Source organism: Colius striatus, chromosome Z, assembly GCF_028858725.1.
Source record: "Colius striatus isolate bColStr4 chromosome Z, bColStr4.1.hap1, whole genome shotgun sequence".
NCBI classification, from domain to species: domain Eukaryota; kingdom Metazoa; phylum Chordata; class Aves; order Coliiformes; family Coliidae; genus Colius; species Colius striatus.
This window is the reverse complement of record NC_084790.1, coordinates 6,917,405-6,939,776: the sequence shown is the minus strand read 5'-3', so window position 1 is coordinate 6,939,776 and position 22,372 is coordinate 6,917,405. Positions and strand designations below refer to the sequence as shown.

The 22,372-nt window shown below is 46.7% G+C and overlaps 2 protein-coding genes across 6 annotated transcripts in view; one reads left to right on the top strand and one right to left on the bottom strand.

The window, feature by feature from the left end:
* CAST (calpastatin) overlaps positions 1 to 3,859 on the top strand; it is a 61,018-nt gene extending 57,159 nt beyond the window's left edge. For all 5 annotated transcript variants that reach the window (XM_062018214.1, XM_062018215.1, XM_062018213.1 and 2 more), the window contains 2 exons: positions 997 to 1,063; positions 2,575 to 3,859. In XM_062018214.1, coding sequence (XP_061874198.1) covers positions 997 to 1,054 — 58 coding nt within the window. In that variant the 3' untranslated portion in view covers positions 1,055 to 1,063; positions 2,575 to 3,859. The remainder of the gene's footprint in view (positions 1 to 996; positions 1,064 to 2,574) is intronic.
* A 1,197-nt stretch (positions 3,860 to 5,056) lies between these two features.
* ERAP1 (endoplasmic reticulum aminopeptidase 1) lies at positions 5,057 to 19,998 on the bottom strand. The gene is made up of 18 exons (XM_010197989.2): positions 19,490 to 19,998; positions 19,238 to 19,376; positions 16,475 to 16,609; positions 15,109 to 15,229; positions 14,579 to 14,733; positions 13,977 to 14,090; positions 13,021 to 13,152; positions 12,391 to 12,522; positions 12,183 to 12,266; positions 11,328 to 11,485; positions 10,407 to 10,486; positions 9,935 to 10,118; positions 9,316 to 9,472; positions 9,041 to 9,225; positions 8,176 to 8,337; positions 7,417 to 7,557; positions 7,227 to 7,308; positions 5,057 to 6,021 (listed from the first exon to the last, which is right to left on the bottom strand). The coding sequence occupies exons 1-18, from the start codon at positions 19,945 to 19,947 to the stop codon at positions 5,875 to 5,877; spliced, it is 2,766 nt and encodes a 921-aa protein (XP_010196291.2). The 5' UTR covers positions 19,948 to 19,998; the 3' UTR covers positions 5,057 to 5,874.
* Between the last annotated feature and the right edge of the window lie 2,374 nt (positions 19,999 to 22,372).

Below are 22,372 nucleotides of genomic sequence, written 5' to 3'. Positions count from 1 at the left end.
ATAGGTTGGACTTCATCAGTTTTTGTAAGCATGCACATAGGAGAAAGGCACCTGTTTCAAGGGGAGTTTTTCACAAAAAGGGGCTAAACCATGTTTGTTTCAGAGAGGATGTGGCCTCCTTCAGGAAGCTCAAAGCGTGCTCCACAGGCTTCTCCTTCCCGTATTTGCTGATCCAGGAGTCAGGCTTCATGTGCCTGTAGCTACCTCAGGATCCCCATCACTCCTGTCATGTCCCAACAGTTTTAAGTACCAGCATTCTTCAAGTGATGACAGTGCACCCCTTCAGCTACACCTCTGTTCCTCAAGTCATTGTCTTAGTGTATTTTTAAAAATGAATTAAAACCTACGTACATTTGTAAACAAGTGTTCACAGTGAATCTAGGGTAAAATGGGAAAAGATGTTTCTATATTAAAAAAAACAAAAGGTTGCTTGGCTTTTGTCATGCAGAAATACAGAGAATGGGTTTAGGTAAGGGTGAGACTTCTCCCTTCTCATTCTTTCACGGAATACATGCAGTCAGGAGCCTGAGTCAGATGGTCACATCTGCTCTGCAAGTTTAATGTGTCATGTTTCAAATGATGGGGCTCTTCTTTGTTATGAAGTTGCCACACAGGCCTTTTGTGCGACAACAGAACAGTCTTAACATTTTGGATGTGAAATCGGGGGCATCTTCAACTCCTCTTCAGAAGGTTGTGTTTTCTGATGTTCTGAGTCATTAGTAGATCGCTAGCCTGGGTAAAAAGATGCTGAGAAGAGGGTGTGAAGAGGTCACCCAGAGCCCTCTTGCTCTGAGACAGGGTGAGTGATGGTGGAAAAATGAAAATGTGCATATACCACAGAAGCTGTAAATACTGTTGCTAAAACTTTCTGCATTTCAAGAGCAGATCATACTTGTGTCTGAATTGCGACTTCTAATGAGTATCCTCCACTGTTTTCTTTCAGGAATTGACTTAATTCACAATTTCTTACCATCTCATGCCTCTCTTGCTTTGTAGGCAAAGGGACAGTCCTCCAGCAGCAAATCTGAGAAGCAGAAAACAAGCTAAACGCTGACATCACTGGGTGAGAGTTCTTCCTCTGTTCTCTGAACCAACACAAAGACAACTCTTGCTTATGTTACTAGTATTTTAACTGAGTTGAGACATGGCTAGGGATGCTGTTAGGCAGAAAGCTTGGACTGACCCTCAGTGTTCCTAGGCAGAAAAGGGCCATAGCTTTTTTCCACACCCTTTGACCCTACAGCTTGTGCAGAACTACTCCATGTAGCTGCATTCCTTCACATTTGTGTACCTGAGGACTGCACAGCATGACACACTGCATCCCTATTCAGAGATTTTTACAGCATAAGGAGGACCAAGCGCATCTCAACTGGTTGTTTTTACATTTAGGACAGTGAGCTTACATCATTATTTCTGCAGCAGGCTACTTTTGGAGCAGCACCCAGAACATACAGAAAGTCCCATGTCTGAGCTGTCAGGTCTGACAGGTTTCTGTATCCTGCTCTGGATTTCCTGGCACAAACACACCGGTTCCGTGCACGTTGTCCTGCGCCCCTTTGTAGCTTGATGACACCCAAATGGCAGAGTGAGGAGGTGGACACTTTCATCATCATCATCATCAACTGATGCTGGATACAAATGCTTCAGGCCAGAGAGTGCACTGGGGGGATGGAGGAGAGAGGCATGAGCATGTCCAGCAACAGCTCCATCCATCCATCCATCCATCCATCCATCCATCCATCCATCCATCCATATGCCAGCACGGAGGGTCTGAGTTCTGGCTGTGAGGGACTCTTCTCTGATTGCTGAGGCACTCTGTCACAGGAGTTCTCAATAGGGTTTCTTCCACTGAGTCATGATGCTTAGGCTGGTCTCCTTTGCTTTCTGAACTGCTGAGAGCAGCCTGGATGTGGCTGGATCCAGTCTCAGCCCCCATCCAACAGGAGGTCAGATTCAGCATTCTGCCCCAGAGTCGGTTCATTATTACTCAAGCTGGAGCCCCTCTTACGAGAGCAGTTGTGAAACAAGAAGTCCCTGGGGTGTTACACCCTGGCAATGCAAGTTCCCTCTTTGAGAGGGATTGGTCTCATACTAATATTGAATCTGAAGTCTTCATGTTCATTTTTCCATCTGCAGACAGTTTCTGTTCTTATTTGTCAGTCCAGGTTTATACAGATTTACTATCATCGTAGCTGCACTTGGCTGTCGTCAGTGTCACCAGTCAGGCAGGACATGATTTGCCCCCTCACAAGGATTCCTTTGTTAATTCCCAGTGCTTTGTCATCCTGACGTTTGTGGCCTCAGCACTCATACAGTTGTTCAGCTTTAGTGAGTCTCAGTTCATCCCAATTTTACACAAGTAATTCCCGTATTTCACAGTCAAGTTATTTTAATTCCCAACACGATCCTGGCTCCTCTGAGAGCTCGAGTCATTGCTCTCTCATCAAACTAACTTCCTGGTTTCTTTTCTGTTGCTAGAGACTTGCCATTCCAGTGACTCTTCCCAGATGCACTCTGTGCGTTCTCTTCCAAGTTAAGATAAGCATTCTAACCTTTCTTCTTCTCCTCCCGCAGGATCTTGGCACATCATGTCAAAACATCTTCTCTCTGTTGGTGGATAATTATTCCTGAAGAACAAAAGCTGATGCAAAAAGCATGTGGTTATTCTGGGTGGATTTTGTAGAGTGATACTTGCTGGACTCTTTTCGTATTTTCTTTTTTCCAGTAGTAGACTAAGGTGTTCTTTTTTCCCCCCAAGTCATTCATTTTATTATAGTCGTATACTTCCACTTTTTGTAATTTTGTTCGGTTTTCAGAGGGAAAGAATGCTTTATATTTGCAAGAAATATATTTCATAAATGAATAGCAATGCCAAAAAAAAAATTCTGCAGACTTTTGCACATAACCTCCACATAGTGCCTGTAAATCTCAGCAGAACTTGTCTGTGCTAGCGTTTTCATCATTGCGGTGAATGCATTAAGTGTTCTGGATCATAGCAAGCTTTGGTTACCCTCAGCCCACCTCAGCCTGGCTGTGCAGCCTTTCCTCACGCCAGTTCCTGGCAGGAAACCAGAGACAGGCTGTGGGTAGCTAAAGATTGAGAAACTGGGGATCTACCGCTTCACCAAGGCGCATTGAGTCATAAAACAGGTATTTTGGATGCTGCTTTAACTGTAGTTAAAACAACAAGAACACACCAGAAAAGGCTTTTGGGTTTGGGTTTGGTTTTTTTTTCCAATTGTACCTGTACTGTTAATGTCAGAATTTCAGGCGTCTACTGGACTGAACAAATACAAACGTAGTATAAGAAAAGCACCGTTGCTGCCACAGAAGAGGAAATGACGGGTACACAAGCCTCAGCAGAGACCAAGGAGAAGTTCAGGTCAACAGGCAGGCTTTTCTAAACTGCATTTTGCATTGTGATTAACCCTTGTGCTCTGGGAGGGATCACAGGCATGGGGCAAAGGCTGGAGCTGCAGGGAGCAGGCGTGGGGCAGAGGCTGGAGCTGCAGGGAGCTGGACTGTGCTCAACAGCTCTGCAAGAGAAGAGGCTTGAGGAAACCCCTGCAGCCCGTGGGCTATGGGCAGAGCTGCTGTGTAGCCAGTGTGTCTGTTCCTTCCCTCTACATTGCCCGCAGAACACCATTGTGTGCATCCCTACACAAGAGCCGCTTCACACCTGCTCACGGAGGGGATCACACCGACCTCTGTACCGATACCAAGGGCTGGCTTGAGGATGTGGCGTGCCAGACAGGGGCAGCCCAGAGATTTAAGTTGGGGATATTTAGACTTTCAGCTGTACTTGTCAGTCTGTACTTGGAACCTGTGTCACACTAATAGAGTTTTTAAGAACGCATAATGGTGTTTGTTCATCTGTTGCTGCTGACACCTGCACACGTGTTCTGAGACAAACTCCAGGAATGATTACAGACTCCAAACATTTGGGTTAATCAAAACTGATTATCATCTGTTTAAAAAGCCTCGAAAATACTTGTCTGACACTTCACAAAGGTCTTGCAAAACCAAGATCCAGCTACAGTTTTTCCCCCTTTCCTCTGCTTTTCAAAGCACTATTGCAGTGAGTGCAGGTTTAAGGTGTGGACTCCCTTTGTGTAGGGAAGCAGCTAAAGATGGACCTAAGTGCCAGAGTTTTCAGAAACAAAGCAGTGATTTAGCTGCAGACCTGGAATTTTTGTTGCAAGGTACGATACACAAATGATTTCATGGTGGTTCTGGGGTGACAGAGGAAATGCTGGGCTGCAACAGAGCATTCAGGGGACTGGAACATCTTTCATATGTGGAAAGGCTGTGGGAACTGGGGCTGTTTAGTCTGGAGGAGACTGAGGGGAGATCTTGTTAACATTTACAAATACCTAAAGGGTGGGTGTCAGGAGGTTGGGACATCCCTTTTTCCTGTAGTAGAGTAACAGGACAAGGGGTAAAGGGATGAAGCTGGAACACAAAAAGTTCCACTTAAACATAAGAAAAAACTATTTCACTGTTGAGGTGAGGGAGCCCTGGCACAGGCTGCCCAGAGGGGTTGTGGAGTCTCCTTCCTTGGAGGTCTTCAAGGCCCACCTGGACATGTTCCTGTGCAACCTGATCTAGGTGACCCTGCTTCTGCAGGGGGGTTGGACCAGATGATCTCTAAAGGTCCCTTCCAACCCCCACCATTCTATGATTCCACGTCAATGCTACCCAGCAGCACTGTGTCCCCCCCCACAGCAGCGTCTCACGACAGCACCATGTTCCCCACAGCACCCTGTCACCCATGGCACCACAGCATCTGACTCCACTGCTCAGGGCCAACGCACCAGATCGTGTCCTGCAGAGCAAGCGGCGGAGCAGCTGGACACACCCAGGCTGAGTGATGCTTCCTCAACTGAAAAGAGAGGTGAGGGAGCAAGAAAGGGGCTGTGGTGTGTCAGGAATAGTACTTTTATTATCCCTGAAGTCGAGAAACTGCAATTGCAGCTGAAGGAGGGAGCAGTGCTGCAAACCACAGCTCACAACAGCGAGACGTGAAAACGACACAAGTGAAGCACTTTACCCAGAGTCATGGAAACACGTTTAATTTTTTGTAAAATCCCCTTTTCAACTCTGAAAACATTTTAAAGGAAGCAACAGCCAACAATGCCTGCAATACCAAAAAAACACTGTACATGTTGCCACACACCTGACACAAAACAGTTGTTTGCCCTTAACAGTGGAACCCAGCAACCCTCCTGGATTCTGATGAAAGGGTTTTAACCACTCGGACAGATGTAGTTGCTATCCCATTGAAAGGCAAGCAAGGCACAGCCAAAGCTTGTGATTAGTTCCAGATAATGCATTTCTCACAAAGTCTTTGTCTTTGTTGAAAATTCCTGTCAGCTGCCGTGAATCGGAGGAAACTGAGGTGAGACACACAGAGGAAATAAGTATGATGGAATCATGCCAACAGCATGGTTGTAAGAGCAAAGAACTCAAGTGCTTTTAAGCACAGCCATTAGTTGGATTTCTTTAAAACAAGTTTAATAGAGCTATAAAAGATTTCTGCAGGTAAACAGAGGCAGCCATCTGTAAATGCCTGTTAAAAAAAATCCACTCCAACAAAAAAATCCCACCTCCACAATTTCAGCTGAGCTTTCCTAAGTAACTGTCCCTTCTGAGGACACAACATCAATTTCTCCCCTTGGAGCAATGAGTCCTGACTGCTAACCCCACAGGTAAGACGTAAAGACCATTGTGAGTGACTCGCTGTCCTTGCAAATGTCACTGAGCACACGTGACAACAGCAACATTTCAGTCAGATTTTAACAGAAAGTTCCACAGAGTTCCACAGCTTTTCAGTGCTTTTCAGTTCCTGCCAACGCATGTGCCAGTTGCTTTAGCTTACAGCTGCTTGTTCTGCAGCCATGCTTTGACTTCCTCAAGATTTCGATCCATCCACTGTATGTTGTCCTCAATGGTTTCAACAGCTTGCTGGACACAGCGAAGCTGTGCACTTCTTTCCTCCAGAGACCCAAAGAATTCTTTCACCTGTGGACAAAAAGAAGTCGATGACGAGGCTGCATCCGGGCCATGTGGCTTCCCCACCACCCCAAGAATGGGTTTTGAAACAGGTTTCACAGGAGATGGATCTCACAAGCTGAGGAACATTAACTTTTCAGTTAGATTATGAAGAGGTAGATTCGAAGGAACCACAGTGCTGTGGGCGATCCATCTAGCTCCTGCTCACTCAGCAGACCCGCATTCACAGGCAGGACAGCTGCAGGGAGAAGGAGCATCGCCTGCTCTGCTTGTGGCTGCTCTGCCCTTAACACCTTGTCAACTCCTGTTCTTGCTGATACAGGCGGGATCTGGGACAGACCTTGCAGCTGATTTTAGAGTGACTCAGTGGCCCATGAGCCACTCGTTGGACCCCTTTGTAGGCAGCAGTGATGTAAGTGTTGATGCTTAAATACTTTCAGAACTTTTCCCCATATGGGGAAGTCTGCCTCCTTTTAGTTTTCTAAATAAAAAACACTCTCCAACTCCCCAAATGCTCAAGAAGCCACTAGACTGATCCTTGAAGCACTTGGGAAAATCTCTGGCATCTACCAGAACACTGCTCCCTATAGTCTTTCTTTTCATATTCAACGCAGTTTTGTTACTTGCCTTGAAGCAGAACATTTTAAACTGGCAACAAAAGCAGCAGCTTCTGCAGAGAATCTGACCCAGAGACCATTAGGCCATTAGCCCTGTGGGAGGCCCTTAGCCCTGCACTGCCCAGTCTGGGTTTCTTACCACCTAGAGGCTGTCGAATGAGCAGATTAAATGATTGTCACATATGACATCAGGAACACAGAGGATTTTCCCCAGGAGAAAGGGGTGTAGAACACTGCTGTATTTCTCACTGTCCTTCAACATTTTTCCTCACTCAGTGGAAACATGCTTTTTCTCCCCCTGCTTCCAAAGTGGGTTGAAAATATGAATGGAGGTGGGTAAACTCTGAGCATTTTGGCCAAGAGATGTTCACACACTGCCCCCAGGCCCACAGGTGAAACAATGAACATCTTTCTCCTTGCTAATGACCTAATGCTCTCCCTTGAGAAACCTAACCCACTCCAAGGAAAGACCCTGTCTTTTGAAGGAAAAGGCAGGATATTAACGTGACACTTTGTAACTGGTCACGCTTTTACCATGCTGAGATTTAATCCAAGTTCTCATCTCTGTTTCCTAAAAGCAGAATCTGAAGGCCTCACCTGTGCAAGCTGTGACCTCGTTGAGTACCAGCTCGTCACATCGGTGACAATGCTTGATATCGAATTCGAACCCAGTTCGAACCTGGCAAAGAAAACCACTGTCACTCAGAAAAATGGCTGTTTCTGTAGAAAGTAGACTTTCAAAGTGCAACTGGGTAGACAGAAGAGTAAAACAATTTAGGTTCCTTACTTTTCTACAAGTTTCTCCCAGTTTTCTTTTAAAAACATCCACGCTAGATGATAGCCAGAAGGGTTTTTGGCCACATACATGACAATATGTGGAAGATCCTGAGTTCTTACAATGTCACCACGCAGACCTTGATCCATTAACCTAAGCATTAACAACAGAATTGGAAGCTATTTAGAGCAGCAGATGAAGCTGACAAATACCTGTGGCTGACATTTCTAAAGGTCCCAACACACCAGTTCTGCCAGGTCACTTCCAACTTCTCACATCTATGTGCTCCTCACCCACATCGATCTCTCCCCTTTCTCTTACTTCACACAGTAACCTGGCAGACATGTTCTGAATATGATGGATAAAAATGAGGCCCCTACCCAAAGTTTTCAAATTAGTAAGAAAGGTATTTGTTGTACACAGGTAGTGGAAAGTTCATGTCTGCAAGTGCTGCTCATGATCAAGGTGTCCAAATCGCTGTACAAGGCAAAAGCATGAACCACATCATGGAGGAGCTAAAGTATTTTCTGATCCAGTCATTTCTGATCACAACTAAACCTGTGTCCCATGCCATCACCCCATGGAATGGCAGGAATCAGGTTCACAGAATACACCGGGAGAACAGCTGGAAACCTCAGCAGTGCTCAGTTCTCTTAAAAACAGGAACTTCTAATTTTTATATTAAAGGTACAGCTTATCGACCTATAATCAAAGTAACAGCGAGTGTGAACTTCTCCCCAAACACGTGCCCATTCCTGTGCCACCACTTACCACTGAAGCTTCTCTTTGCTCCCTCTGAGGCTGAGCGCGAACTCGATTTTGTTTCTCTCCAGGCTGAAGGAGGGCAGCTGGTACTTACTGAGGAGGAAATCCCACCCTTCGGATACCTGTGCTCCGACAGCATACACTGCTGTCTTCACATCTGCTGGCAAGCTACAGCAAGTTGAACACCAAGTTACTCTCCATGTCTTATTGAGAAACACGTGTAGAAACCCAACCATATTGCTGTCACACACCAAATGACACAGCAGACAAGGAACTACAAGGGAGTTTCCCTGCAGGTACTGGGAAGCCATCCTTGTGGCTGGGAAACACTGACAGGTCTCAGGCTGCATCTTAACATCCTTCTGCCTTGCAAATAACTTACAGAAATTCTGGACTCGTCATTCCCTTTTTTTTTCCCTTCTACCTTTGCACATTCCTCTCACGGCTATGCTCAGTCAGACACTGACATGGTCTTCTTTGCCCTGTCCAGAACACTCTCTCAGAGACATTCTGGAGGGTGTTTCAGGGAGCTCTTATGTCCCAATGAGAAACGCAAATTAGATGAAGTGCAGGAAGAGGAGTTACCTACTTTTACAGCAGGCATAGATCAATCTTCAGACACATAAACAAGGGAAGACGTGTTATTTTCACTTTTCAGAGCTTAAGCAACCCAAGGTGTGACATCTGGGCTAGTTTAGACACATTGTATGCATCAAACTCTGCAGGCACTGGGAAGCTAGAGGGTATGATATGAAACTAAGAAGGTTCAGAGAGTGGAAAGGACCAAAGTTTAGCTCTTTTTGTAAAAATTAACTCTAGTGCAATTAAACTGAGTATCAGAAAAAATACCAGCAATAATTAAAGAACAGACCTCAAGGTTCCATTGGATTTCTGCCACTCTGTAAAATATCCTTGTGCTTTCTCCACACACGGCTGGTAGCCATGCACACAGGCAAAGAGCAGCAGTGAGTTCCTGAGGAACCTCTCAGACACTGAGCCTTCATCACTCCATGACTGAGAGTCAATCAGGTCTCTAAACAGATTGACAATATATTCCTAAAATAAGGCAACAATAAAGATGTATTTTGAAGTGTTTCTTACAGGGTAGAGGCAGAGCTGGAAAGTACCAGATAGTCAAAACATTACCTTTAACTGTTTTTCTGTAGTGTCCACACCCCTCCTCTCTATGAGCCTGTGTACAGGAATCAGCTCACTCAAACCCTGGCATACAGGCATGATTTGTCTTTCATGTTTCAGGTATAAGGTCAAATCAAATGCTTTGGAAACTGACACTTTTTTAATTCTAAGGAAATAGAAGAGAAAGGATAAAGCAAGTTAAACTTTAAAGCAAGATGCAAGCCAAATGGTTTTCAGGAAACCCACACAAAATGGAAAGTCTCAAAGGCATTTCCAAATCTCTTCTTTCAACATCGCTTTTTCAAGTGAAATGTGGTTAAGCAGCCACATAAGCAGTGAAATCTAATATTTAACCTTTGAACTGCGAAATGGACTGTAAGAGAATGACTCAGAAAGATGGACTTTCCCCTAACTCTCTCATGGCAAAGGGTCCCTTCTCATCCCCACCACTCTGGGATTCTATGAACACAGCTGGGTTCACACAGCTGTAAGCAAGAAAACAGTGTGCTCTCAGTCTATTTAATGGATTCAGTGAATGCCATATCCATCACTGACACTTCCTTCCTCGGTGGTATGTACTCACAGACACAGGGATCATCTATGTCTAAGCCTGGGCAGAAGGCCTTACCTCACGAGCTGGAATATGTTGTTAATGAGACTTGCTCTGTCGTTGCTGCTCATCACTGTGTGGTTCTCTTTCAAAACGTTAATCAGACGATCCCATCCATCACCTTCATAGTGCACAATGTAATACCCACTCATGTCCACATTGAATTTCACCCACTCCACCTCTTCTGGGAGGATGATGACATCTGGAAACAAAAGCATAACTCCTTTTTGTTCTAACTGTTTCAAACATATACTAGTACTACACCAAATAATACCATCACTCTCATGACATTCAGTCATTTAAAGAACACACCTACACACTTTCTGAATAAATTAAAAGACTGCCATAGCAATATCATTGAGCTGACAAGTATCTGCTTCTCTGGCACTAGTAGTTCCAGTTTCCCCTTCTGAAAAAGAACCCTGCAAAACTACAAGGCTTGCAAACACACCTGGAGTAAATTAATCACCTTATCACCCAAAGAAATTACCTGCTTTAGTTTTCATCAGAAATCTCTGCACAATGTCAGATTTACTGGTAATATAGGTTAGTGGAATGTGCCACAAGTACCTATTGCAAAACAGAAGTGCTTTGTTAATGAAACAACTTTGCAAAAGCCTCTCCCCCTTGTCCCAGCCAAGATGCTGAGTACCATCTTTTGCCCCCACCATAAGAGCAGCGGCTGCACTGACACTCTGCATTGCAGAGCCAGAGGCATCAAGCTGACTTTCAAGGCATTTGCTCCAGGGATCACTGGCACTGAAGCCACAACAAGGACTTCCCTGCTTAGCTCCACCACCACCTACATGCCGAGTGCAGACTCACCCAGAGGCACAGCTGCCGCAGCTCAGCAGTGCCCAGCCCACAGACAGGCAAGCAGGGTCCAGCAAGGAGGCCGAGAGGAGGTATGATCACTCTCAACAACTCCTTGAAAGGGAGTTGTGCTGAGATGGAGACCCATCTCTCCAGTGATGAATGACACGATATGAGGAAATGGCCTCAAGTTGCACCAGGACAGGTTGTACATTAGGAAGCACTTTTTCACTGAGAGGGTTGTTAAGCATTGGAATGGGCTGCCCAGGGAGGTGGTGGAGTCACCATCCCTGGGGATATCTAAAAGATGTATAGATGAAGTGCTGAGGGACATGGGTTAGTTTAGTGATGGGCTTGGCACTGTGAGGTTAGTGGTTGGACTCGATGATCTTAAAGGTCTTTTGATTCTATGATACAAGTACCACTAGCTCTGCAGCCATAGGGGAGAGCTCACACACACACACACATACACAAACACACACACAGAGCCAGCTCAGCAGTGTCCCCACAGCAAGGCCAGTGAAGGCCCTTGCTGTGACCTGCTGCTGGCTGCAGGAAGGTGCTGCGTGTGTAGGCCGGCCCTGCCCGGGCAGCTCACCCTGAAGGCGAAGCAGAGTCGGCTCCCTTCAGGTAGTGCTCCTGCTGCAGGTGGATGTTCTTCCCTCTCACTGTGACAGTTACCAGGGGAAAACCTTTTTGCAGTGTCCAAGTGTCCATCATTGCCCTCACATCAAGAGTCACTCCTTTAGTCCAGTGCTGGGGGGAAAGAGAAGACACGTAAGAAGAGGAGGCAGATGGCAGTGCACTGACACTGAAATGGAACTGATGGGCATTTGTAAGCTCTGCTTAGGTATGTTTAGACAGTGTATGATGACATTGTTCACTTCTCTCAAGTTACAAGTGACTGGATGAGAGGAAACGTTGTTTCTCTTGTTTCAAGTTGTGCCAAGGGAGGTTTAGATTGCAGACTGGGAACAATTTCTTCCCTGCAAGTGTTGTTAGGCCCTGGCACAGGCTGCCCAGAGCAGTGGTGAAGTCCTCATCCCTGGAGGGATTCCAAAGCTGTGTAGCTGTGGCTGAGGGACCTGGTTTAGTACTGGCCATGGTGGTGTGGTTGGAATAGTTGGACTTGATGGGCTTAAAGGTTTTTAGCAACCTCAGCAATCCTGTGATTCCATGACACCTCCAGACGGTTTTCTTGTGCACACTGTCATACTGTCAATGACATTTCTTCAGGTACTGCTGTTTTTCAGTCAGCCCTGGACACAGGAGTGGGATTCCTGTCCAATTTCAGATTCTCAACAGAACTGAAGAAACTTACGCTGTCCCTAGAACCATCCTCAAGTGGCACTGAATGCTTTTGGGAGGTCCACATGTCAATGCAATGGTATGGAACGTGAGAGGGCACAGACCTGTGTCCCAAACACTGATGGGTAAGAAAACAGAGACTTACCGCATTTGAAGAGGACTGTGGGCTTCTTCTGCAAAACCCATCTCCCTGTTGTTCTTTTTTGTCGTCCCCTACTGAAGGGCAAATCTGAAAGGAAAAAAACAAAAACGGTTTGGTCATCTCTAATGTCACAGTCAGAAGCACCGGCCACACTCTTCAATAGTAAGAAGTTACAAAATTTTAACAAAATAAGAGGGCAAGGAATACTTGCATTTGTCATGCTGTGCCACAGGTCTTCATTTCTGGTATTCTGATAGCTGTGTTTCTGCAGGTACTGCACGAGTCCAGCTTTAAACACATCAGCAGTCAGGTAGTCCCTCAGCATATTTAATAGACAAGATCCCTGAAAAAAAAAAGGAGGGACAAAGTGTTTACAAAGCTACTTCTTAGCTGGGAAAATGTTTGTTTCAGACAAATTTCAGCATGCAACTAATCTACCTGACAGTTCACTTTTGTATGTCTTTCTGGTTAATAAATAGTCTTGGTTTATGTGTATTGAAACAGTACCTAGGTTTTCTGTAAGCACTGCTCTTAAAAATATCACTGATTGACTATGCTATGATTTTTTTTAATTACAATACAAGCCAGCACCGTATAACACTCAAGTGAAAAACTCTTCCTTAGGTTAGGCACCCCAAAAAACAGTTTAAGGCTAAACTGATACAGAACAGGTTGAAGTAAAGGCTTCCTCACTTCAGAAATGGAAAAGGCAACTTCCATTTGAACCCACCCAGGTGTTATGGACAGTCAGGGACGCTTTTTATGTCAGGGTGAAATCAGCAAAATGGAATTGTGTAGAACAAGCAGCACAGCTGAACTCAACAGCAGTTATCTATTTTACCTTCTGATATGAAACGTCATCAAACATTTCTAAAATTTGAGCTGGGTCTTCCACAGGAGTAGATATAGGATGTGATGAATTTAATGCATCCACTGCCATGGCATCAAAGCATCTCCTTAAGAAATGGTCTTCCTAACAGGAAGCAAAACCAGATATTATTACTGAATTTTGCTCACTGCCCACCATTCATTCATTTTTTGGCCCATTTCACATGATCTGTAAAGCATACAAAGAAAGTAAGGCATATCCTTATTTATAATCCACAGCATAAACCTCCCAAAACAGGAATACAGACAGCCAAATGGTTGATCAAGTTGAAGATGTTCCTGCTCACCGCCAGGGTTTGGACTAGATGCCCTTCAAAGGTCCCTTCCAACCAAATCATTCTCTGATTCTATTCTTTGATTCTAAATAGCTGAGCTAGGGAGACTCAGAAGACACCCAAGCATTCCAACGGTTTGATGACAGCCTGGTCAGTAACCATAAAACACACGAAAAAATACTAATGTTGAATTTCTCTATCATTGTGCCACTGTAGTGTTGTGGGGAAATTCAGCCCAGATGGATTGTTCATCTCACTTTGGTTGAAAATTTCATACATTTGGCCTCTGATAAAGCTCATAGAAGGACTCCAGTGTTTTCTAGTCTGTCCCCATTTGATGAAATGAGATAAAAACTTTCTTTACATTTTTGGAAGCCTGAGTGTCTTTAAAAGAAGGAATACACCTTTGCTGCAATCACCAACTTTTTCCACAAGCTCCTGAAAATACTTACACAGAGTTAAATCAACATGCCTACCCTTCAGAGTTACTATCAGACACATGATATTGTCTGATGACACCCTCAAACAGGGATGCTACAGTGGTTCACAGCACAAATCTGCTTGATTTTCATCCTTACTAATCAGTGCACTGAGAAGATAGTTATGGAATAAAAGTACTGTAACTGCTGCTTACAACTCTCAGCTCTGGATAGGTAATGCTGACTGACACGAACTCCATGAAGTTTGCAAACCCTTCGTTTAGCCACAGATCGTTCCACCACTCCATGGTAACGAGGTTGCCAAACCACTGGGAGGGAAAAAAAAGAAAGAGATTCTGAGATTAAGTACACAATTTGTCACAAAAGCTGCTATGGACATGTATGAAACTGGATTTATAGTACATTGTTGACCTCTAAGGAGCCTCTTCTTAGTGATGCAGCCTGCTCTGGCAACTCACCTTCCAAGATACCTTGTAAGGAAATCACACTTGGGAGGACAGCCACGTAGGAAACAGTTAATCTTTCCAAACTTTTAGGTTCCTATTTTGTGGCCTGCAATTAATTCCAAGGGCTGAAAATGCTGGAAAGACCCCACAGCATTGGAGCTGCTGAACTGAACACCTTGACTCCTACAGCCCCACACGTCTCTGCAGCCACTCCAGGTGCCTCCACCAGAAACAATCCTTGTGACTGCCCTCGAGCTGCAGCAGCTACTTCCAGCTCATGGCCCCAAGATCCCCCTGCCCAGGCAGAATCCATCAATCCAGGCCCCTCTGCAGGCCCACTCTTCCTTTACCTGATGAGCCAGCTCATGGGCTATTATTGTAGTAATCCAAAGTTTAGAAGAGGCTGAGGACTTCTCAGGGTCCCACAGCAACGCAGATTCCCGATATGTCGTCAGTCCCCAGTTTTCCATAGCACCAGACTGAAAATCAGGAATAGCTGCTAAATCTAGAACAATAACAACCAAAAACAACCTCACATTAAAATAGTGCTAGTGTTGTTCTACTTGATGAAGAAGGTGCTCACCCACCCATCCCACTTCATGGCTGCTCCCACACAAGCACACGTATCACATGTACTTATAGAGGCCCTCTACAATGTAAAGACAATGGCATACTTGAAAAAAAGCTCTATACAGCACAAAAGGATTTTCATTTCCATGGGGAGGTATTAAATCTGTTTTTAAGATCTGTGAAGCAGTTTGTTTAAAAGCCTGTTAGCGAAACTCCTCCCTGCCTTAATACACTACATTATTCATTTTGTGCTATTTTACTCTCCATGCTTAGTAACGTCCTTGAATACACCAAATTACATAACTCTGACCTTGTTTAGGTAAAGGATATGGGATGCCAAAGTAGTCTTCATAGAAGTCCAGAAGCTTCACTGCGGCATCCAAGGCATAATCAGCTTGGCTGATCTTGTCTGGCACCGTGTAGACAGAAACCTAGGGCAGATAATCAGGCAGCACCTCAACACCAGCATCAGAAGCTTACAGAGGTTGGTCTTTACCACAGTGACTGACATGAACACAAAAAAAGGATACTAGAGGGAGACTCTCTGGAACCACTTTGCCCTACCAGGTTCACCGTCGTTCAAATGACATCAGTTTCTTTTAGTGCCGATCACAGAATTGGAATGGTAGGGGTTGGAAGGGACCTTTAGAGATTATCCAGTCCAACCCTCCTGCAGAAGCAGGGTCACCTAGATCAAGTTGCATAGGAACATGTCCAGGTGGGTCTTGGAGACCTCCAAGGAAGGAGACTCCACAACCCCTCTGGGCAGCCTGTGCCAGGGCTCCCTCACCTCACAGTGAAATAGTTTTTTCTTATATTTCAATGGAACTTTTTGTGTTCCAGCTTCATCCCATTACCCCTTGTCCTGTTGCTAGCTACAATAGAAAAAAGGGATGTCCCCACCTCCTGACATTCAACATTCATATACTTAGAAATATTAATTAGATCCCCCCTCAGTCTCCTCCAGACTAAACAGCCCCAGTTCCCGCAGCCTTTCCTCATATGAAAGATGTTCCAGTCCCCTGATCATCTTGGTGGCCCTGTGCTGGACTCTCTTCAGCACTTCCCTGTCCCTCTTGAGCTGAGGAGCTCAGAACTGGACACAGGACTCCAGATGAGGCCTCTCCAAGGCAGAGTAGAGAGGGAGAACCTCCTTTGACCTGCTGCCCACACTCTTCTTGATGCATCCCAGGCTGCCATTGGCCTTCTTGGCCACGAGGGCACATTGCTGGCTCACGTTTAGCTTATTATCAATCAGGACTCCCAGATCTCTCTCTTGGAGCTGCTCTCCAGCAGTTTGACCCCCAGCCTGTACTGGTGCATGGGGTTGTTCTTCCCCAGGTGCAGACTCTGCACTTGTCCTTGTTGAACCTCATGAGGTTCCTCTCTGCCCAACTCTCAATGAATCTCCATGAAAACTCTGTTTCATTTGCCTTTCATTATATATTCTTACACAAAAAACCTGTGTTCCTAATGCATATAATTATACGAAAAGCAAGCCTTATTGGTAGTAATGCAGCTAATCATCCTCTCATTGAAACAGTTTCTGTCTCTCCTTTCATTCCTGTGAAACGTTAAGACACATAAACCTGATGACTGAAAAGTAAACCATTCTGTACTCATGCAGGCATAAATGCAGGGGAAAAAAAAGCTCTAAAGAAAGGAGACAGAGTTACCTTAACTCCATGACTGGTTACTTTGCTGATGGATTCAAAATCCGAAATGATAAAGGCCACAAGGTATGTACTCATCCTGACAGTGGTATCAAAATGGTCCTCAACAAGCCAGGGAGTTATATTCACAGACTTCACCTGAAAAACGAGCAGAGCTCATCACCCACAGCACTACCTGCGAGGACTCTGGCATGAACAACTGCTGTGTTTCTGCTCAGTTCCAAGGTACTACCTTTTAAAAGCACTTCCTTACATTTTGAAGACATTATACTACATTTCAAAGATATCACTGGAAAGCAGTCAACCCCATGCCCACTTCCCCACACTGAGAACAAAACCATGTTTATGTATATATCCTGGCAGCTTCATTTCTAAGCACCAGTTTACACCAATGAAATGAGAAAAATACTGCTCATAGCTCCAGTTTTCCTCAGTGTCTGCCAACACCCTGATCCACTTAGCCTCACACAGTTCCTGCCAATTAGAAACTGTATAAAATCTCAGCAGCTGCTCTTACACACGAGAGAAATGAACTCCTTCGCATCATGACTCGGCTCCTGCAGGCACCCACTTTGGCATTGCACGAGTTGCCTGCTGGACGAATCCACTTTCACCCCTTAGTCACAGAGAGCCTTAGCTAACTTAGGCCTGCAATATATTTAGCCACACTGAACGCCATCACTGGCATCCTCTCCTGATTCACTATTGTACTCATTTGTCTAAAAAACCCAAAACATTTTTCATACCAATGTTCAAAAGATTTCATTTTTGAGAGGCACTTGCAGCAAGCGTGCTGTTACCACGTTTGTCAGGGTTAGTTCCCTTACCAACCAGCAACTCACAACACAAAAGAAATGAAGAAGAATCTCGTACCTGAAGCAAGATCCAATGTACAAATTGTAGCTCACCCTATATATGCATACTTTTACAACAACAAAGAGTATTTGTAGTTGTCATGGTTTGACATGAAGCTTTTTCTGGTAAGAAGGAAGGGGCTGTAAAGATGGCTCCTGTACAAAGTTGCTCGAAACTCTCCCCAGCTCTAAGCCAGACCCACTGCTGCGGCTGAGCCAATTAGACACCTCCACGATCACTTTTTAAGAAGAAGCAGGAATCCTGTTCCTTCCTTCTTCTGTCCCTTCTTCTTCTCCAGCAGGTGGTGGTGTAAGGAGTGGGAAGAGTGAGAGAAACAACCACGCAGACTCCAAGGTCAGTGAGGGAAGAGAGGTGTGCTGGAGCAGAGACTCCCCTGCATCCTGTGGAGATGACTGGTGAAGCAGTAATTTGTTTGCATTTCATTAAAGACTCCACACCAGGGCCAGTGACTCATTTCATTAAAGACCCCGTGGCAGAGGCAGTGACTATGGCCAGAGGATGCCATGTCCCATGTGAGGGACCCCATATTCACAGAAGCTGTAACTGTCGGGAAGGACCCAAGCCAAAGAAGCTCATTAAAATTGTGCCCAGAGTAGGCCATGTCCCGAGGGAAGGGACCCTGTATCTGCAGAAGCTGCAACTGTGGGGAAGAATCCACGCCAGAGAAGTTCACTAAGGACTGTGATCCGTGGGAGGGACTCCATATTAGAGAAGGGGAAGAATGCCAGGAGTCATCCTCATCTGAGAAGAGAGAAGCGGCAGAGCCCATCTTAGAATAAACTTCCCTACCTTCCTCTCTAAGTCGAGTACTGGAGTTTGTTTTGCCCAGAACCATAATTGGCAGTGAGTCCTCCCTGCCCTTGTCTGAATCTACAACAACCTTGCTTATCTGGGCGAAAGACTTCATTGCTGGCTGGGCCCAACGATGACAGTAGTGATTGCATGTATGGCACTTCAACTTCAATATTGTGCTGATCATTTTCTGTGAAGCCAGAACTCACATGACACACTGTTTTCTTGGAAATACTGTATTTGTGTTCCTTCATTATGTGCTTTGCACTGGTGAAAATCAAGAATGAAGGAATGATGTTGACGACTAGAATAATAAAATGAATGGAAACGGAAAGAGTACTGAGCCTTCTGAGGCTCACACACTGTGAGTGAACCTGTAACTCAGAGGAAACCACAGAATGTCACAGAATATAGAGAATATGTGTCAGAAAACCATCTCTGGGTATTCTTATCTGTGCTACCCTGCTGGCACTAGAGAAGCACATATTATACTAGTAATTTTCATAGAATCATAGAATGATAGGGGTTGGAAGGGACCTCAAGAGATCATCCAGTCCAAACCCCTGCTAAAGCAAGTCCATCTAGACCACGTCACACAGGAACGTGTCCAGATGGGTTTTGAAAACCTCCAGAGAAGGAGCCTCCACACCCTCCCTGGGCAGCCTGTGCCAGGGCTCCTCACCTCAACAGTAAAAAAGTTTTTCCCTGTGTTTAAGTGAAACTTTTTGTGTTCCAGCTTACGCCCATTACCCCATGTCCTGTCATTGGAAACAAGAGAAAAAAGACTGCTCCATTCTCTTGACATACTCCTTTTAAATACTTGTAAGTGTAATGAATATAAATAAGAAATAAACCTGCAACACTTGTATTAATGAGATTACCCATTAGTCTTCTTTAGGCTAATTTTCTTCACTCCTTTTCAACCTTGTGTCAAGACTACCAGCAACAGCAGCATACACTCTCACAAAAGGACCACAGAGACAGATGTTCAGATCACCATTCCCACCAGCAGCAACTGCCTGGATATTCTGTCCCCATTTTATTTTCCTGTTTCCGAGACAATCAATTAACAGCACACTGATAAAAGTAACCACTTACTACTGGCATATTGGAGAGCGCGAGGTGCCTTGGTTCCCTCCTGATCCTAATGGAAAACCTGGCTTTGAAGGCTGGCTCGTCGAAACAGGGGAAGGCCATTCGTGCAGCCGTCGGCTCAAACTGTGTGGCTGCCAGCACTCTGAGCAGGGAGACAGAGAAATAGAGGCTTGGTCACAGGTGCAGCATTCCCCACAATGCAAAAACCGAGTAATTCCACATTTACCAAAACAACGACAGGTCTGAGAGGACTACCTGAGCTCTCCATCCCGGGTCTTGTAGGTGCTTTTATAAAAGCCGTGGAAGGACTCGGAGAGGTTGGCCAGGTACTGGAAGGTGAGGGTGTAGTTGTGGCCGGCGTGCAGCGGCGGGGTGACGAGGAGTGCCAGCTGCTCGAGGGACGGCTGCTCTATCATCCGCACCGCCCGCGCCCCGACGGCTGCCCCGCTGATGCGCAGCCGCTTGCCGTGCAGCACCACCGAGCTGGTCTGGCGGGTGACCGACACCTCTATGGCGGCGGTGCCGGAAAAGGTCAGCGTGGTGAGGTTGGGGTGGACGAGCAGGTGGTAGTGTAGCGGGACGACGTGGCGGGGCAGCCGCACGGCCTCCCACGGGAAGGCCGCATCGCCCCGCGCCCCGCCGAGCGCCAAGGCCGCGCTCAGCAGCGCGCTCAGCAGCGCCAGCAGCCCGCACAGCCGCCGCAGCCCCGCCATTCCCGCCGCTGCAGCTGACGGGCAGCCGCGGCCGCTCCCGCGCCGGGCCCGACCCGCGAGCACCGCGCCGCCGCCGCGGCCTCCAGCCCCGCCGGGACCCACCACCGGCCCCAGCACCGCGCCGCCGACACAACCGAAAGCGAAAGGCCCGCGGGCCGCCGGGCCCGGCCCCGCACTGAGGGGCGGCCGGGGCGGGGCTGCGGGACGGGACGGGACGGGACGGGACGGGACGGGACGGGACGGGACGGGACGGGACGGGACGGGACGGGACGGGACGGGACGGGACGGGACGGGACGGCGGCACTGGCCTCTGCTGCACGCCGCAGCCGGAGCGCCCGGGCCCGGCCCGGCCCGGCAAGGCCTTTCGAGCGGCCGGGGTCCGGTGACCGCACCGGAGCAGTCGGGGAAGGAGGCGCGGGACGCGGCGGGCCCGTCGGCAAGCGAGTCCCGGGGTACTGCGGGCGCGGCCCTGCCGTGAGACGGCTGTGTGATTGCTTCCACTTCACGGGGGAGCCAAAGGCAGGCACCTCCCAGACACCTCTCGGGTCTCGTCAGCACCGCCTGCTCCTTTCCAGGCTGAAGCAGTAACTCGGGAGCACCTTACCTGCCGCTCCAGAAGCTCAACGCGTTCGACTCTTCTGTACCGCAGAAACTTTTACTGACATTTTTTTCCTTAATCGCGTTCTTAACATGCAGCAGCATTGCTGTTAACACTCAGAGGGCCACTGTGCCCAGCACTGCGTGTGAGCAGGCTGCAAACGCCGTGGGTTTGGTGGAATACCTCACCCGATGACAGGCAGTGTAATTACAGATGATTAATAAATTTTGTTGTAAACAAGCTCGGTAGTAAAACCCACATCTTACAAGTCCATCAGAAAGTCTCCAGGGCAGCCATTTACACACCCTCAAGGACCATCCTGTGGTATTTGTCTGGTGCAAGCGGGTGGGCAGGGAACTAACCTCAGACCTGACATCTCCCATCTCAAATGCTATTGAGAGAAGCAACTGTCAGGGATGCCACTCAACATCTGCATCTGTTCATATTCCTCAAGTGGCCTCAAACATCATCCTCTCCTAGAATGGCAAGGACTTCCTCAGTCCCTGCCCTGAGGTTCAGAGACTTGAGAGAAGTGAGATGAGAGATTGCCAGTGAAAACAGAGGCAAAAACATTGTTCAGTACCTTAGTCTTCTCTGTGTTAATTGTCACCAGTTTTCCTGTCTTATTTCTCAGGGAGGGGGATTGTGTGAGAGTGTATGTGCTTCATTTTCTAGCCATCGTACCTGTAGAAACTTCAACTGTGTCCTGATCCTGTCCCTATACTCTTCCCAGGACACCTGTCTCTGGTTCCACTGCCTGTGTGCTTCCTCTTTTCCTTGGACTCATTTACTTTACTGAACCATGACGGTCTCCTACCTTCCCTGCCCAATCTCCTCTATGTTCTTGCAGAGCACAGAAGCTCTTGTGTGATTTTTTCAGCAGATGCTGGGGAGGCTGAAGTATCCCGGATGGATCAGAGCCTGTGAGCCTGATGCTTCCTGGGCTTGAAGTAAGAATGCTTTATCAACAGGCTCCCCTTGATCAGGCAGGCTGTGGTAAACTGTCCCCAAAATACCTCAAGAAAACACTGTAAGCAGAGCTGGCAACCCTCAACCTGCTTAAATTGCAGGTGCAGGCCCACTGCCACTATTCCTGGATGTTCTCATTTGCTTCAAATGCTTACATTTTAAATTCTTCTTAAAATTACTATGAAGTTCAGTTCTGCAGGGATTAAGGAAACAGTGCCAGAAACTCGGGGCAATGTGCTTTCATTCCTTTCATTGCTGTGTTTCTCTTAAGACCGGTTAAGCTCAAGTTTGATGAGCACCTGACAGACGGTGAGCTCATTGCTCATCCCCAGGAGTGTTCTTGCGTGGTGTGGTGGTTTAACCAGGTGTCCACCAAATCATAAAATCACTCCCTTTCCTAAACTGGACAGGAGAGAGAGAGAGAAATACAATGAGTTGCTTGTGAGTTAAGGACGGAGAGATCACTCGGCAACTGCTGTCACAGGCAAAACAGACTCAAGGAGAAAAAGGTTTGATTTATTAAAGGAACAATAAGAGCAGGGAGATGAGAAATAAAACTGAATCTTAAAAACACTCCCACCTCTCCCTCTTGCCAGGACTCTCCTTCCTTCCCCCTCAATGGCACAGGGGATAGGGGTTATGGTCAGTTCATTACAGATGGACTTTGTTGCTGCTGCTTCTCGGGGGGAGGCCTCCTCACACTTCCCACTACTACACCGTGGGGTCCCTCCCATGGGAGACAGTCCCTCATGAACTTCTCCAGCGTGGGTCCTTCTCATGGGATACAGTTCCTCATGAACTGCTCCAGCACAGGGCCTGCCACGGGGGCAGCTCCTCACACCCTGCCCCAACGTGGGT

Coding starts and splice junctions, on each gene's coding strand:
- ERAP1 (XM_010197989.2), bottom strand. CDS start 19,947: ATGGCGGGGCTGCGGCGGCTGTGCGGGCTGCTGGCGCTGCTGAGCGCG. Junction 16,610..19,237: donor CGCTCTCCAATATGCCAGTA/GTAAGTGGTTAC, acceptor CTCGTTTTTCAG/GTGAAGTCTGTGAATATAAC. Junction 9,473..9,934: donor AACATATTCCAGCTCGTGAG/GTAAGGCCTTCT, acceptor CTATTTCCTTAG/AATTAAAAAAGTGTCAGTTT.